Raw genomic sequence first — 15,402 nt, forward strand, 5'->3', positions numbered from 1 at the left:
GATAATCAAACACCACTAAAAGCAGTGACTGGGCTCCAGCACCCCAAGAGCCATGCCCTCCGCGCGCAGCTGAAAGAGGCGAGAGTCACTTCCCAGGCAGGGCCAACGACACCCGCTGCCAGACCTTCGCTGGGCACCTCACGATCAGAGCGTTTCTGCTGCAGCCCAACCCCCAAAATCACAGAAAGGGTGGGAAAAGAGCTAACGTCGTGAAATTTCACATGACTTCCCTGCACCCCCACAAAAATGCTTAGTTTTCCTCCTGGCAACACACCCGAGCCAAGCACAAGGACAGGGATTCCTAGGGAGCGCCTGGTCATGAAATAGCTGTAGCGCTGTTTCTCTTCAGTGGCCTTAAAACAAGATGAAACATCTTGGTGGAGTCACCAACCCCTTTGGTCAACTTGCTTTATGATTGCTCCTGCCCATTGATTATTTTATAAAAAGTGCTCCAAGCAAACACAGGACTACAACAAAGACAACTGAGCTTCTGCAGAACTTGTCCTACCAAACTCTGTAATGAGACAAGTGAGGAAGGATGGCCCTGGCTGCAGGTATCATTTTCACCAGCAGGTGTGCTTCCTTCAGGCCATGTAAATACAGTCTTCATAGTAAGATAAAGTTGATGGGGAAGCAGCTATGAGGAGCTATGAAGGGCAAACGCTTTTCTCTAGATAATTTAATCAGCACCTGGTAACTGATGAGATGTTTTTAATCCTTCAGATTGAATGCTGAAGAAACGGAATAGGCAGCTATAGGGGATCTCTCAAAATGGACGTGAAAAGTACCAGTATGAAGCACTGGAGGGTAAACCATTCAAAACCTACCCATGTCCATGATATGAGCTTGGGTACCACTTGTTCCTCTCCAATGCTTTAGGCATTCGCTATAATCTCAAGCATTGCAAAGAATTTGAAGAATTAAAAAAAAAAAAAAAACCACAAACAAAACATATCTCAGCAAGTCATTTTAACAGACAGAAAGTTTCCTGTCTGGAACCAGCAGCAGCAGCAGCTGACACAGAGCATTTTCCTATCCGTTTGCAACCAGGATGCCCAGCACACTGCAAAGTACACTTTGAGTGTTTGTGTCTTCTTTGCTCATAAAACTAAGTTTAATTGTATTCTTGTTTTGTTGGAATGTCTGTAGTTTGGTTTTTCATATCAAGACACTCATTTGCTTTAAACAGGAAACAAAAGTTCTTGGTTGCATAGTGAAAAGTTTATTTAAAGGGAATAAGTTCCAATATACTGTTACAAATCAGCCACAACACATCAAATATAAACAATACAAACCAAGCGTAGAAGGAATGCAAGCACACTATAAATACAGTCTTCATATGTGCCCTTCAGCAAGAGGTTCAGTACCACATTTTGTTAAAATACCCTCTCCTCCATTTAAAACTCCTATCTTGGCAGGACAGGAGAAGCAAACAGTTGGAGCCGAGAACTCAATTTTGAAATCACAGGACATCAAAAATATTCACATCACATCGATAAGGACTTACAGACAACCATCGCAGTTCACAAGAATATAGCTCTGAAAAAGATATGACCAGCTACAAGATGCTCCCCATTGAAAGACTACGCTAGCAGCTTGCAGCAGCGAGTTAAGAGCAGACTACTTCCCTCTGAGGAGGGCCGATAGTCACCAGGGCATCCTGGAGGTTGCAGGGAGACCATCTCCAGCTATTTATAATTTCAAAATGCAGCTCCTTCAAGGTCATTACTTGGCAAAGCCTCCTTAGCTCTGAGCTTAATGGTGGGCATCCAGCTTCTTGCCCAAGGGACTTGACTCACCAGTCCAGATGGGCTTAAACCAGAGAAGCCTCACTGATGGATCACAAAGTTCTTCCTCTCTCCCCGACTGATAAAGGGTACATTTCTTGTGATGAAGCTTCTGAGAAAGCAACATGTAAAATCCAGAACAGAACGCAGAAAAGCCAGGGGGAGTCAGACCTGTCATCTATCCAGCCTGATGTCGCATCTTCAGCTGCAACAGCACCAGTGTTTCAGAATAAGTTGCCAGAGACTCTTTGGAGGCAAACGTGAAATAACCCCACAGAAAATTCTTCTCCTAGCAAGACGTGTTTGAACTCTGCAGTTTTATGTACCTTCTAAAACTTTGTTTAGTTGGTATTTACTGCAAATCAACTTATTTAGATAAGTGACGTAGCACTTTCACTCCTGCTAAATTCATGGCTTCTTCCACAGTCTAATTAGCCAATGTATTTAACACAATCAGTTCCCAGTTTTTCATTCTACCAACTGAGATATTCTGCTACATCTACATGACATTGTCACACCCATTATTTTCCCAGATATGAGAAAAGGAGAAAACAGTCTTTTCTTTCACACTTGTAGATCAAAAAAAAAAAAACACAAACAACTTTGTTGCTTTGGTCTCTTATCCAGCCTCAATACACATCAGCACACACCACTCACAACGCTGGATTCAGACACTCTTTTTAGAGAAAATGATGAATGGTCACAAGGAATGCTCTTCTGTATCTATCTAGTGTCCCTCTGGTCCTCAGGTTTAGCATCGGCATATAAAAAGGAGTAGTCCTCTGGTGCTCCTCAATATCTGACAGCAGCATATGATTTTAAAAGGCAAAGAATCTTATGGCGCCAGGAAACTCAAACACCATTCTAGTACTCATCGTAGGGCAACAAGGCCGTCTAATGAACAGCTTAAATCTCCAGGAAGGGCCTACAGGGGCTTTCCTGGCCTGACCTTAGGAAGTGCCTCCCCTCTACCCAAATGGGCAGAAAACAAGGAGAAGGAAACCCTTGGATTAATGACGTCTATGGCTCTTATTTCAAATATGCTCCTTGTTCCTAAGGCACCTTGTGATAAATCCTCTGTGGAGTGGCTTTAGTGGGGGTAGTGAGACAAGAAGGGTATAAGCAGCAGGGATAAAAGTGAACTCATTTAAGGATTCATTCTCTACCCTAATTCCCCACAAAAATTAATGTCTTTCAGCAACTAGACACGTGACAAGGTTCACCTCTAACCCACCTCACCGGGGCAAGCACCATGATAGCTGACCCACTGCAGGCCACAGATGAAGGTTACGTGCACACACAGTTACAAGACGACAAGCGCACAGGGTAGATCCAAAAAGGCAGGCATGTGGCTGTCTTTTAGCCTCAGTTGCATAGTAACTCAACGTTCTTTTTAGCACCTGAAGTCAGACAACTAAGCTCATTCTCTTACACATTTTCATCTTACCTGTTTATGTAAATGGCCCATTACCAGTAATGATCATCTATGTAACTGCTGAATGGGTCCCAAGCATTAATTTGCAACTAGCCTATGTCTGACACCAATAACCTTTCACAAGAATCCATGTTACAGGCCTCCAAAGAGTTTATGAATAAATTAAATCAGTACAGGTGGTCCCTGATTTAAGCAATTCTAACTCTCTGTCCTCAGTAAAACATATAGTTTAAACTCCTGCCGCTACATTACACCTAAGAGGGGAAAAAAAAAAAAAAAAGAGAAAACAATGGAGAGCTTATGACCCTCTTTGACATAAAAAAAAAAAAGCCCAACAGATTGTTACCATTATTATAAATAAACAACTATATGAGCTAATTTTTATACAAGTCCTGCACTGCAGGACTTCTTCAGAACAGAGTTCATCTCTGGCTGAACATGTAAATCTTATTTCTAGATCTAAATTATATTCAAAACAAAATGGGAAACGATTTTGTGCTTTCACAAAAGCAAACCCAAAATGCAAAAGCAGCTTCTTCCTTGATTTAGCTATTTGAATTTCTAGACACAATTTACAGTGAGAAGAAACACATTTTAAAAACTTATCTGAAATCTTCCTTCCACAGAAACAAAAAAGGAATTTTCCTTTCTCGAGGATTAATTTTCCTCTCTAAAGTGCAACTGCCTTTTTAATTCATTTGTCTCTCTAGACCCAAGGTCTAGTTCCAAAGGTCTCTAATTAAAATAATAAGGGTTTCCATAACTGCCTCAGCCAGATTGCAGGATTGGACACAAATCCAGGAGATACTCCAAACTGAAAAAAAGGACACATGAGAAATAAAGACTACTTCTTTGAACCAACTACAAGTTCGATTTTGAATGGGAATGGCTGCTGTTAATCACTAGCCACACAGCCAAGCTACTGGATTTATCAGAAAATGAATAAAGACTATATACCGTTCCAAAGAGAAGTTGTCATGTGAGTAACAAATGCTATCTGAATACCTGAGAAACAACATACTTGTGTAATGTGGGATTTAAAAAAAAAAACAACACAAAACCAAAAACAAACAAAAAGAGGAATTATCCTGTATGACCGTGAAGCTTCTGTTTCCTATAGATGAAATATTCTGTGCCTAAAACTATCCTGTGTTCAAAAGAGATACCAGATATTTCTGGAAAACTGAAGCGGAGAAATAACACACACAAAACGCTTTCAGTTCCACGGTGGCAGGCCTATCTATGGGCACACTGCATTTGTAGACCAGACACACGCGGATCAGGATGACGTACCATGTTCAATGCTGCTGTGGGGCTGAAGTCACTGAGACTAGGAGACGGGCACAGTTCCAAACAAGTGACCTGAGCCTTATTAAAGGTTGGTCCACGCTTCAGAAAGCTAGAACTGAGGAACAGGATTGCCATCTACAGTGCAACTTATCTTAACTGAAACCACTAACTAATGGCTTGAAAACTGGCACTAGTATTTACGTGTCAGTGAGTGATCAAAATTGATGTGAAGCAGGCCTTATTGACTTCTTAACAACATGACAAAATGCATTTCAAACTTTAATATGAGCAACAAACAGACAGGAAGGGGAAGTAGCTGCGAGTTAGCAATGGGGAGGCTACACTATAAGGGAAACAGCTTTTTAGTGGAGATATCCCACTAGCCTGCAATAAGCCATGCAACTGAGGATCAATGATTCTGAAATATCTAATGTATGTACGGGTCAGAGTTGCCTTCATCATAAATAAGTCCTAATTAGAAACTGGAGTGGGTGAAAGACAGGGCATCATGCATTAACCAGCAAGTGCACGCAGGGTTCTGTGGATCTCCCAGCAAAGGGCCAAAGGCAGACATTGAGTGGGGCAGTGCTGACGTGGTTGTCAGACTGAAGGGTCTTTTCTATCTTCTTCTGTTTAGTGTCTAGGAACTTGATAGACAAAGGATGGAAAATAAAAAGGCGAGTGCCTTACCCGAGTTGCTCAGGCCTGATTCAAGTGCTGTACAAAGGCCACAGCATGGTCCTTCATCTTCCGCAAGAGAGGCTAAAGGAAGGAATAATCCTCCCCAAGCTGCTAAATGAAAGAGCATCTTACTCTGACAGATACCAAGCCTGTTCTGCTACCTGCAAGGTTGTCTTGTCATTGCCCCTGCTTGAATAAGGCAGCTTTGCACTTCCCCCCCTAGCCCAGGTGTGCGTGCTCTCTCTCTTGAGAAGGGCAGCTGTTTTCTCCCCATCTCGGGGTCCAAAGCAGCAAAAACTCTGCTCTCTGCATACTCACACAGAAAGCCACTGTGCTCCAAACCAGTGTTCTTTGCATTTCCACTCCTCCTGCTCCCAGCTTGGCCTGCTCTGCTGTAGACTGACTGCTCTCTCTTACCATTTGGACATACTAAGTGCTCTGGGGCAGTGAATAAGTAAGCAGAGATAGTTAAGAGCTTGAATATGGAGCAAATTGCACAGCATTACAATACAGCCTTACTAGGAAATACATGGCCCTCCAACGGGAGTGAAGTCTTTGGCTTTAACTACCCCAAAATCATTCTGTCCATTATTCCCTCTCAATAGAGGGAACGGACCAAGTAGAGGTGCTTTTCCTGAAGGATTTAAAAATAAAACTCAGAACTTTACTAGAATCACCATGCAAACAGCCATTTTGTGTCTCTGCAAAGAGGTATCAAAATGTAAATACAGCAGTATTCTTAGAAAAGAGAATGATTTCAAGTTAAAAGTATTAAAATAAACAGGTTACAGATAAACATGATTTAAAATTCATCTCTGAAGGATTAACTTAATCCTTGTTCAGCTCTCCCAGTACTTGAGCAGGTGATCACTAATGCCATCGCTAGCCACCAAAACATGCCAAGGAACTCCACCCTTTACCATGTGGCCAGGGTTAGCAACGGCCTTTCTGATTCTGGTTCTCAGAAAGGACCGGTTAAATCCCACACCTTTCGACTGTCTGAGCAGAGATGTTCTTTTCCAACAATACCTTTGCAACAGCACTAGCAGCTGACAAGCTACACTTCTCTGGGGAGCCTTTTCCTTGCTACATATGGTATTATCCAGCTGGCAGCAACACCAGTGAACCAACATGCTGCTACTGGGAAACGTTTCCTGTATATTTTATTGGTTGTACTCCAACCTTTATTCAGCACAGCAGTAATTTCTTCTGCTTCACATCTGGATTATAGAAAAAACTTTTGGTGGTCACTGAAGTTTTAATCATCTACACATCCCTACAATCAACAGGTATAACATCCGATTCTTTATCTGTAGGATAAGGATCTTATGGACTTAGAGGTGTGCACCCTCCCCCCACCCCCTGTTCAAACACATGCTGTGACTACCGTTTGGGGCCCGCCCACTGTAGCGTGGCCTAGCCACCACTGCTGCTGGCCAGCTGCACCCCCACTGACACAAGTGACGGAAGCACTGGCTGCTGGTGACATGTAATGGTGGTAGGTGATGAGATTATCAGTGGCTAGGTGACAAGCCAGCTGTGCTTTTGGCTCATTGCAGCTGACAGCTGCCCTCTAGTGATGCAGATGCAGCAGGAGAGTGGGAAAAGTTATTCACAAAACGTAACAGATCAAGAATATTTTCACTTCATTTCGTACCAGTGCAACAGATCGAAACCACAACCACCTGAACCTGGCCTCTGGGCATCTACCAGCTCGACATGAAGGCCCAGCCCGATGCCTGCGTAGAGCAGACCTCCCAAAGTTTTACAGAAAGTTGCCTGTGGACAACCAGGCAGTCACAATTACCTTTCTCCACTGGGACAGCAGGGAAGGAGGGTGTAGGGAGAAACCAGTTAGTGTCTGAAGAGGAGCCGGCAGAATTGTGCGTTGGTTCTGTCACACAGCAGTGCCCATCAGGCAGTACCAGGGCTGGGTGGCAGCCTGCTACGCTCACCATTACCTGCCTGCCATCCCTGCCCCTTCCCGTTTCTTCAGCTAGTGTAATAGACATGAAAGAACAGAGTCTTATTGCGGAGGAGAGAGTATGAGTTATCAAATTTCAGCAGGTAGATGCCCTCGCCTGGGTACTCATGGCTGCCTGCCTGCACCTCCCGATGGCTGTTCCTCCGATATACAGGCATGATCTCTCCATAGCGGTTCCGCAGATAGCTTTTGGAGCCCCTTTCCACGTCACCAACAGGGGCAAGTCCTGAATGGGAGAGGGGAGACAAGCAAGTAGGCCAGAGCCAGTTAAGCCACTAGGTAGTCCAGAAAAAGATCGACAAGACCAGAATGCAGTAGAGGCATGCCAATATATGGAAGGCTAACTATGATAGCATCACCCATAGCATCTACTCTGATCTCTCTGCAAACAATACCCACAAACTCCAGCTTTCCTTACCATTACAGAGGACATGCTGAGAACCAGTTCTCTTGGGAATACTGATGGTACAGTATCCACTTGCCTGCCAGCCTGGTCTCCTTCTCCCTGGACTTACTTTTTAAACAATTCACTGCTTTCATACACACAACAGTGGTCCAGTGATACAGACTTGAAGCAAAAGAAAGGTAGGAAAGCTCTTAGCTATAACCTCACTGTGTTTATGTCCTCAATTCACTTCCACAAGAGGATTCCTCCTACAGGAACCAACCCCTCTTTGGAGAACCTGCAAAATTAATTTCAGACACCAACCTGCCAGCTACACTGGTCACACATACAGTGAAGCCACAGAACAGGCAACATTGCTGTGTGTTTCACAAGTACAAAGACCCAGGTAGCAATCCTCTCAAATGCAGTCAGCAGGAGCTACTGGGGGGAAAAAAAAACAACCAACCAATCAAAACCACCCCAGGAACAAAACCTTTTTGCTCTTACTCACCTCCAGAAATTTCGCAGTCTGAGAGACTGAAGAAAAACAGCCAAATTAAAATTGCAGACCATAATATTTTTATCAGGTAGAAGTTGAACAAGTGAATTCTGATTTTAGATTTCGAAGTGTTCGATTTCAAGAATGCTATTGGAGAAGGACAGCCATTGACATACACTGAAGCAGGAAAGGATAAATGCTTTCTCATCGCAGCCTAAACAAGAGCCCAAAAGGCTGCAGAGATAACAAGTGGGCTGAGTAAATAATATAGATGGAAATTACAGCATCTGACAGACACTCTCAGCAGCATAGCAACAAGCACCACAAATTAACCCTTATAAGCTCTGCACTAACCTTCAATTTCCTCCTCCTCCTCTTCATCCTCCTCATCACTGGATTCGCTGACCTGAACAGTAATGGCAGTGCTGGTAACTGTGGTCCAGTCAAAATAGACTCCAAACCCAATGTCGTAGTCATCTGTAGCAAACTCCCAGCAAATGCATTTCCCATCAGGATGGGTTGGCACGCGGACTGTCACCACCTCGCCTCGCTTCACCACCATCCGGCCATTCTTCTCCTTTCCCATCTTGGCTTTGAATTCCTTCGTCTTCTCAGTGGTCCACATGGTGGGTGGAGCCAGAGGGGGAGGCTGAGCTGAGACAAGGGAAAAGATCTTGGACTCATCTGACTTTTCACTACTGACAAACTGTTACCTGAAAACAGTGAATCTATTTCTGATAAGGCTTTTGCATTCTGGAGCCTGTTCCCAGAAGCCTTGGATGTGAAGTTTTCCCACTTGCCAGCCAGGAGCCAAAATTTCCAGCAGGAATTAGCAGTGTCTCCAGGAGTGCCTCCACTCTTCTCTAGCCAGGGCAGGCACTTAAAAAGCCACCCCAACAAGTGTTTTCCTTTCAGGACTCACCTTTCCTCTGCTCCCCAAGGAGGTCTGCAGTCTCCAGCTCAGCTGAAAGGATATCCACAGCACCAGTATGATCTGACTGAATCATTACTATATCCCCTGCTCCTTGAGGTACATGGTAGTTGGTTACTCGAACAACAGCTTTCTGCACAAAGCACATAAGAAACATTGTCACCTGTCTTACTATTGTGGTAAGAAAGTCCCCAGCTGGATTTAAAGCAACGCATTAGTAATTCGGGCATTTTTCTGCAGCCAAGTCAGACTCTACAAAACTTCTATTCGTTAAAAAGAACTGGCTGGCTCCGAGACACCTCTCTGCATTATTTCCCCCACAGCACCAAAGTCATGAACTTTGAAGTCAAATGCTGCATTAGTACCACAAACTACACACCCCTTGTCAGGCACATCTTTGCATCTGCCTCAGAGTTCATTGTCACCTCTCAGCAAAGCAACAGCCTTACAGATTTATCTGCCTGCTCTTGGAAAGAATTCCCAAGACTCAGTCTCTCTAGGGAGAGCCTTTCAGCTCTGTGTGCATCTAGACTACAGCCACAATCCAACTGTCATTTGCTGCATCCTAGTTAAAAGTCCACCTAGTTCACTAGGGCTAGCCCTCTCTCCTCATATATACAAACTCACACTTCCTGAGCTCGGTGCCACTTGCACAGGTTTTCCCAACTGTAGCTGTAATGCAAATGAACTGGCTGCTCAGCAAAAGAAACAAAAGATGGCAGAATCGCTTTCAGTACGCTCTTCCGTAAATCTGCAAGAAGGGAATTCCCAGAAGCCCCAGACAAGAGGCAGAAGGTGAGAATAACCCTGAAGCACTAGCGAGCCAAAAACTGCAAGGAAGCGAGGACTAGCCAAAGACACAAGAGGGATTTTGCAAATCAGATGGATAATGCTTACCTCACACTAACGTACAGAAAAAGATATAACTGAATCTATGTTAATACCACTTTTGTCTTAACACAACCCTTAAAGCCTCAGTCCCATAGCCATAAGCACAGCAGTAGGGTGGAAGAACTATTGCTACGCCTCTGTCCTTGCTTTCAGACATAAGAAACACCCACCTACCTCTTTGAGGGACTGTATTTGGTCAGGCAGCTTCTCTTCTAGTGCAGCCACTTCCTGGTCCTCTGAAGTGCCAGCTTCTTCCTTCGAATCCTCTGTTGCGCCCACACTCATGAGCAACCCAATCTGCGACCTTTTGGAGGAAGAGAGCACTACAATTCAGCACTTGCACACAGGGCACAGCCAGCAGAGGAATCACTCTGCTCTGGAACTCAAATTCAAATGAACTGAAGGGAACAAGCTTCTGTGGTCAGCACCTGCCAAGTGCAAAAAGAGCTCTTTGCACCCCAGTCCTGCCCTCATCTCCATGTGACTATCTTCCATGTGAGCCAGAGGGAGCAACTTTAGTGAGATATTCCATATTTTCTGTGCTTTAGAGAGCTGTAATTCACTGCACTCACCCCACAGCATGCTAGCTGACCAACACCATACCAAGTGCAGAAACCAGTAGCAACTTTTCTGCTCAAGAAAGGACAACTTCTTTTATGCCAGCTACTACATAACATCTGCATATTCCATCAGAGGTCAGCTGGATCAGTGAAAGGATTCAAAACAGCCATCCTGAAAATGCCCTCTATTTACGTGGCCCTTTATGCCTTTCCTGTTAGCAATCCCAAGAGATACAGGGAGCACCCAGGTGTCTCTCTGCCATATCCAAACATGCTGCACAGACAAGCAAGTCGTAAGATGTACAATGGCAGCACAGTAATAGCAAAGAGTTTAAGTACTGTACTGTGACAAGAGGAGATGGACATGTTAGAACAAAAAGAAAGGTACGTAGCAGGAAAAGAATGGTCAAGAAAGGAAACGTCTTTGGCATTCATTCTCTGTTGAGGGTTTTCTTCTAAATTATATTTAAAAACCTCTGCATATTGCCTATAGCTGCAAAGAGTTATCATCCCAAGTGAACTCAGATGGATGTCAGTAGTCTCCTCTGTCATACTCTCAGATATTATGTGAAACTTCCATGAGAAGCAACCTAGTCTTTAATAAGAATGGCAACAGTTGCCCTTTTGAAAAGCAAAGCCTTCTTACAGGTCTATAAAACCAATGTCAACTGCCTTGGTCTAAAGGATCAGGAACATGAGAACACAGCGGTAATGGAAAATATGTGCACTTCCTCTAATGTCTCCTTTCAGAAATAAGAAATATTCTCATTAGCAAGGGATCAGACTATGAGTATAGTATGGAACAGCTGGAAAAAAAATTAAAAAAACCCCATACACAGCTCAACTCAGACAGATTCCTTGCTGTATCCATAGAGAAGACTAGAAAACGGCAAATGCGGACACTTGGAGAGGACATTTTTTTAAAGGAAGAACTCTCACAGTTCTCTGGCAGCCCAGGACAAATTTGGACTTCTATGCCATCATTTTCCAGCCCATTTGCTTTTTAGCTTAGCAGTTGCACACCTAGAAGGGCTGTTTGGTCACTTGCTATGACAGGTGCACACATCTGCTCAAAAGGCTCTCCATCAACATAGGAGCTAACAGCTTGGGAATTCTTTCCTCCAGACACCACTGAAGCCCAAGTCTCACTGAAAGATTACGAAGAGCTACACAAGCTTTATAAGCAGATTTACAAAGACAGAGTCCAGATGATTCCTCCTCACGCAACCCTTTTGGACCACCCCTGTCCCTTTTAAAGGAGATCTAACTTAGATAAATTTATCAGGTAACATGCACAAGTATCCAGCATCTACTTTGGCCATTTTGCTCACAGTCTGTATTAATCTCTTCAAAGAAAATTAGAGGACATAATAAAGAGATGGAAGAACACATGTTTGGAGTCAAGAAGGCTGATATCATTAGCATTAGCTAATAATCATCATTGGCTGATGTCATTAGCATCAAGCCAAGATGGCATCAAACTGTCGTTTTAGTAAGTAGGGTGGTTTGCTGGGGGTTTTGCTAGAATTTTTTCCCCTCTTTTTTAGTGAGGTTGTGGTTTATCTACTGCCTGATGTAATTAACTCACACATTTCTGAAATTGTATCTTGTGCAACAAACGCATGATGGCAAATGAAACTCCACTGCTTACGGTATTAGTGCTTGTAACCAATGCAACGACTCGGGCACAGGCACCACACACCCAACACAGTAACAAGCCAAACCTCTGATAACAGCAGCATTTATGAAGGAGTGACACAGAAAACAAAGGGTGAAGAAAAAAACCAAAACATTGTCAAGAAAACAGTAAAAGGTGTTTTCTTGCTCAGCTTCCACCAGAATTATAGACAGCCGGAATGCTTAATTATTAAAGTGTTCTTCAGACAAGACAGAGAAAATTTCCTGCTGAAAGTTTATTAGCTCTTACAACGGACTACAAAACTTTGCAGCGTTCCTTCCAAGCTGAATGATTCTGTGATTTGAATAGCTGAGCTATGAACTACACTTCATTAATTCATAAGCTTTAAAACAACCTTAAGCCTGTAAGAACAGCCCCTCCTATATCGGTTCTGGTATATACTGTCCCAAAGCAGACAGTTCAGTCTCTGGTCCCTTCTCTTCACCTGCAAAGCATCAGCTGCCATATGGAGGAGGTCACAGGGGTGAAACAGATTGTCGTGCATGTAAGCCACAATACACAAAAATATCTTCCTACCTGCTCTGCGAAGCACTGGACTCCAAAGAATCAAACAGCTGATCTGCAGGCTCTGTCTTTTGGGCCGAGTCTTCATTTTCTAACAACAAACAGAATTTACAGAGAGAAGGTGAAATAAGTATCAGTCTTCAAAACACACAGGCAGAAGGAAAAACTACAGCCAGCACTCTAATGTTGACAAAGTCACACGGCTGTGGAACAAAGAGCTGCGCCAACCAGTTTTTCATGTTATGAGCTGTGTCTAGCGCCTTGCAGAACAAAGATTTTTAATTGTCTCAACCTTAGGAAAGGGAGAACAAAACCCCATGAGTGTTTTTGGTGCAGAACCACTCTTCGAAGCAAGGTTCATTGAGGAACCACCAATCCTAGCTTTAGGAGGACAGAACAAGGCCAAATTTCATCACGTAAAACTGGGCTGACAAAGCCCTGGAAAAAGCAATCATGCAAGCGGTTCCCACGGGGCACTGACGAGATGGAAATTCCTAAGTCACTGCTAAAAGAACTGTCTATAAAGATGGCTCCTAGTCTCCCCCGAGTCTCCTGAACTCTGGGAAAGCTCTGTCCCCATACGACTGCGGTACACGCTCCACAGTCCCGCTGTCTGATCGCATGAAGGCAGAGGGCACGGGCAAGCTCCAGCTTTTGCAGTTCTCTGATGATACACCTTTCCGGAGTCAGCTGGGAGCTGCGAGGCACCTCCAGCCCCCGGGCAACAACGCCAGGCCCCCAGCCCACGGCAGAGACCGGACGGCGGGGGTAGCCCAGCTCCCGGCTAGACGGGGCCTCCTTCGCCGGGGAAAGCAGCCTGTCTCTGATAAACCTCCATCGACTTCCCACTGCGGGGAAGAAGCACCGGGAACTGTTGCTGGAGCTCCGGGCGATGGAGCGGAGGCGATCGGTGGCGGGCTCCCCCCTCCACGCCGCACAACGGGACGCCCAGGCATCGCAACCCGCCCCCCTCCCCCAGCAGCCACCCCACCCGGGACGGTGGCGAACGTTAGCCACGGACTAACTCCCGATGCTGCTCTTCGCGTGTGCGCCGAGGCAAACTGTCACCGGGGAAATAAGGCTTCTCCGGGAGAAACGAGGGCACCCACCATGGAGAGGAAACCCGCGGCATCCTCCCCGGCCCTAAGGCCAACGCTGAAACAGGCGCCCCCGGGCCTGCCGCCCCGCCGCCGGGGATGCTCCCCCTCGGGGACCGCGGCCGGGCTGCAAGCGCTCACCGCCGCCGGGAGGCAAGCGCGCAGGCCGGGCGGGGAGCCGCTCCCGCTCCCTGCCGCGGCCAGCCCGGCTGCCCCCTCCCCTGCCGAGCCCGTACCTGAGGGGACGTGGGGCGCGGAGCCGCCCGGCGCCCCGGCGGCCGGGGGCTGGAAGCGGGAGCCGGCGGCGAGCGGCACGTCCGACATGGGCAGGGCTGAGCGGGCGGGCGCGGAGCCGAGGGCGGCAGCCCGCCGCGGCGGAAAGAGCCGAGCGGGGCCGAAGCGCTGCGGTCGCCGGCGGCGGAAACACCCGAGCGGGGGGGGACGGCAAGAGCCGAGCGGACGCCGGCGAGCCCGGCAGGAGGGAGAGGGCGGTGCCGCGGTGCTCTGCTCTCAGCCGCCCCCCTCGGCAACGCAGCCAATCAAAGACTAGTTCCGCAGGGCCCCCGAGCGCGGGCAGTGAGCTGGACCGACAGCGTGGAAGGGGCGGCGGAAGGGAAGAGGGGGTGCGCCTCCAGGAAGTGGTGGTTGCCATGGGGACGAGGGCCCGGAAGGACGCGTTACCTGGGGACGGCGCCCATGGAGCCGAGGCCGGGGCCCGAGGGGCCGGAGCCCGAAACCGAGCCCGAGGGCGCGGGAGGGCCGCGGGCCGCCTGCCCCTTCCTGGCCTGGAGCGCCGCGGAGGTGGCTGAGTGGGTGGTGCAGCTCGGCTTCCCCCAGTACGAGGTGCGGGGCTGCCGGCCCGGGCGGAGCCTGAACCGCGGTCCCTGAACTCTGTGTGTGTGCGCGAGTGTGTGTGAACAGCGGGGGCGGGGGCGGTAGTGGCCGAGGGCGAGCCGCTGCCCACCCGCCTTTCCCTCCGCTTCCCTGCCCAGGAGTGCTTCAGGGCCAACGGCATCACCGGCCGCCGCCTCATCCTTGTGGACTGCTCCAGGCTGCCCGCCATTGGCGTCACCGACTTCGCCCACATGCAGGTGCGGCCGGCTGCGAGTCCCCGAGCTGCCTCCTCAGCCCCTCTGAGCCCAGCTCTGACCCCTTCTGCCTGCGAGCCAGCTAGGCTATAGCCTGTCCACCCAAAGAGTGAGCCTGGAACTGGGCAACTAATGTTGTTCAGCCAAACGGTTATATTTCTTGAGACTTTTCAGGTATAAATCCTTAGCCATCTGGAGATCGCAAGCTTCCTCTCTGGAGCACCATAAGTGCATCAGAAGTGCTTAGTCTTTCTTTAAGCCTATGTTGCTCCTCTTGCCCCATGAAATTGCTTAGCAAGATGCATGCGCACCTTTCTTAGATATCCTTCAGAATTTCTTTTCAGTAATTTTCCACTTCCTCATTTGTAGAACTTGTAAAAATCTAGTCAGCAATTTAACCAGCAGCAACTGAGCCACCAATCTCAAGCAGCAGAATGGTAACTCATTATTACTTCCTTGCCTTACACTTAGCTGAACACAAACAGCATCTCCATCTCTTCCTCATTTTATAAACATGTAACTGTGTGATCATTTTCCTTTCAAACCTACCGCTTTTCTTTAACAAACACTG

The 15,402-nt window shown here is 46.8% G+C and overlaps 1 protein-coding gene across 3 annotated transcripts; it reads right to left on the reverse strand.

Annotated features, from left to right (window-relative positions):
• Window positions 1–477: 477 nt before the first annotated feature.
• On the reverse strand, window positions 478–14,274 carry TMED8 (transmembrane p24 trafficking protein family member 8). 3 transcript variants are annotated; one of them, XR_012586783.1, is made up of 7 exons: window positions 13,980–14,243; window positions 12,659–12,737; window positions 10,058–10,187; window positions 8,984–9,125; window positions 8,416–8,715; window positions 7,001–7,403; window positions 479–1,992 (listed from the first exon to the last, which is right to left on the reverse strand). XR_012586783.1 is itself a non-coding variant. In XM_074585376.1 (6 exons), exons 1-6 carry the CDS (start codon window positions 14,065–14,067, stop codon window positions 1,841–1,843), a joined length of 891 nt encoding a protein of 296 aa, XP_074441477.1. In that variant the 5' UTR covers window positions 14,068–14,274; the 3' UTR covers window positions 478–1,840. The 3 variants fall into 3 exon arrangements, 2 of the variants coding, with proteins under 2 accessions (XP_074441477.1, XP_074441476.1); XM_074585376.1 differs by lacking the exon at window positions 7,001–7,403 and having other exon boundaries at window positions 478–1,992; window positions 13,980–14,274; XM_074585375.1 differs by lacking the exon at window positions 479–1,992 and having other exon boundaries at window positions 6,823–7,403; window positions 13,980–14,253.
• Window positions 14,275–15,402: the final 1,128 nt, after the last annotated feature.

Source organism: Larus michahellis, chromosome 4 (assembly GCF_964199755.1).
Source record: "Larus michahellis chromosome 4, bLarMic1.1, whole genome shotgun sequence".
NCBI classification, from domain to species: domain Eukaryota; kingdom Metazoa; phylum Chordata; class Aves; order Charadriiformes; family Laridae; genus Larus; species Larus michahellis.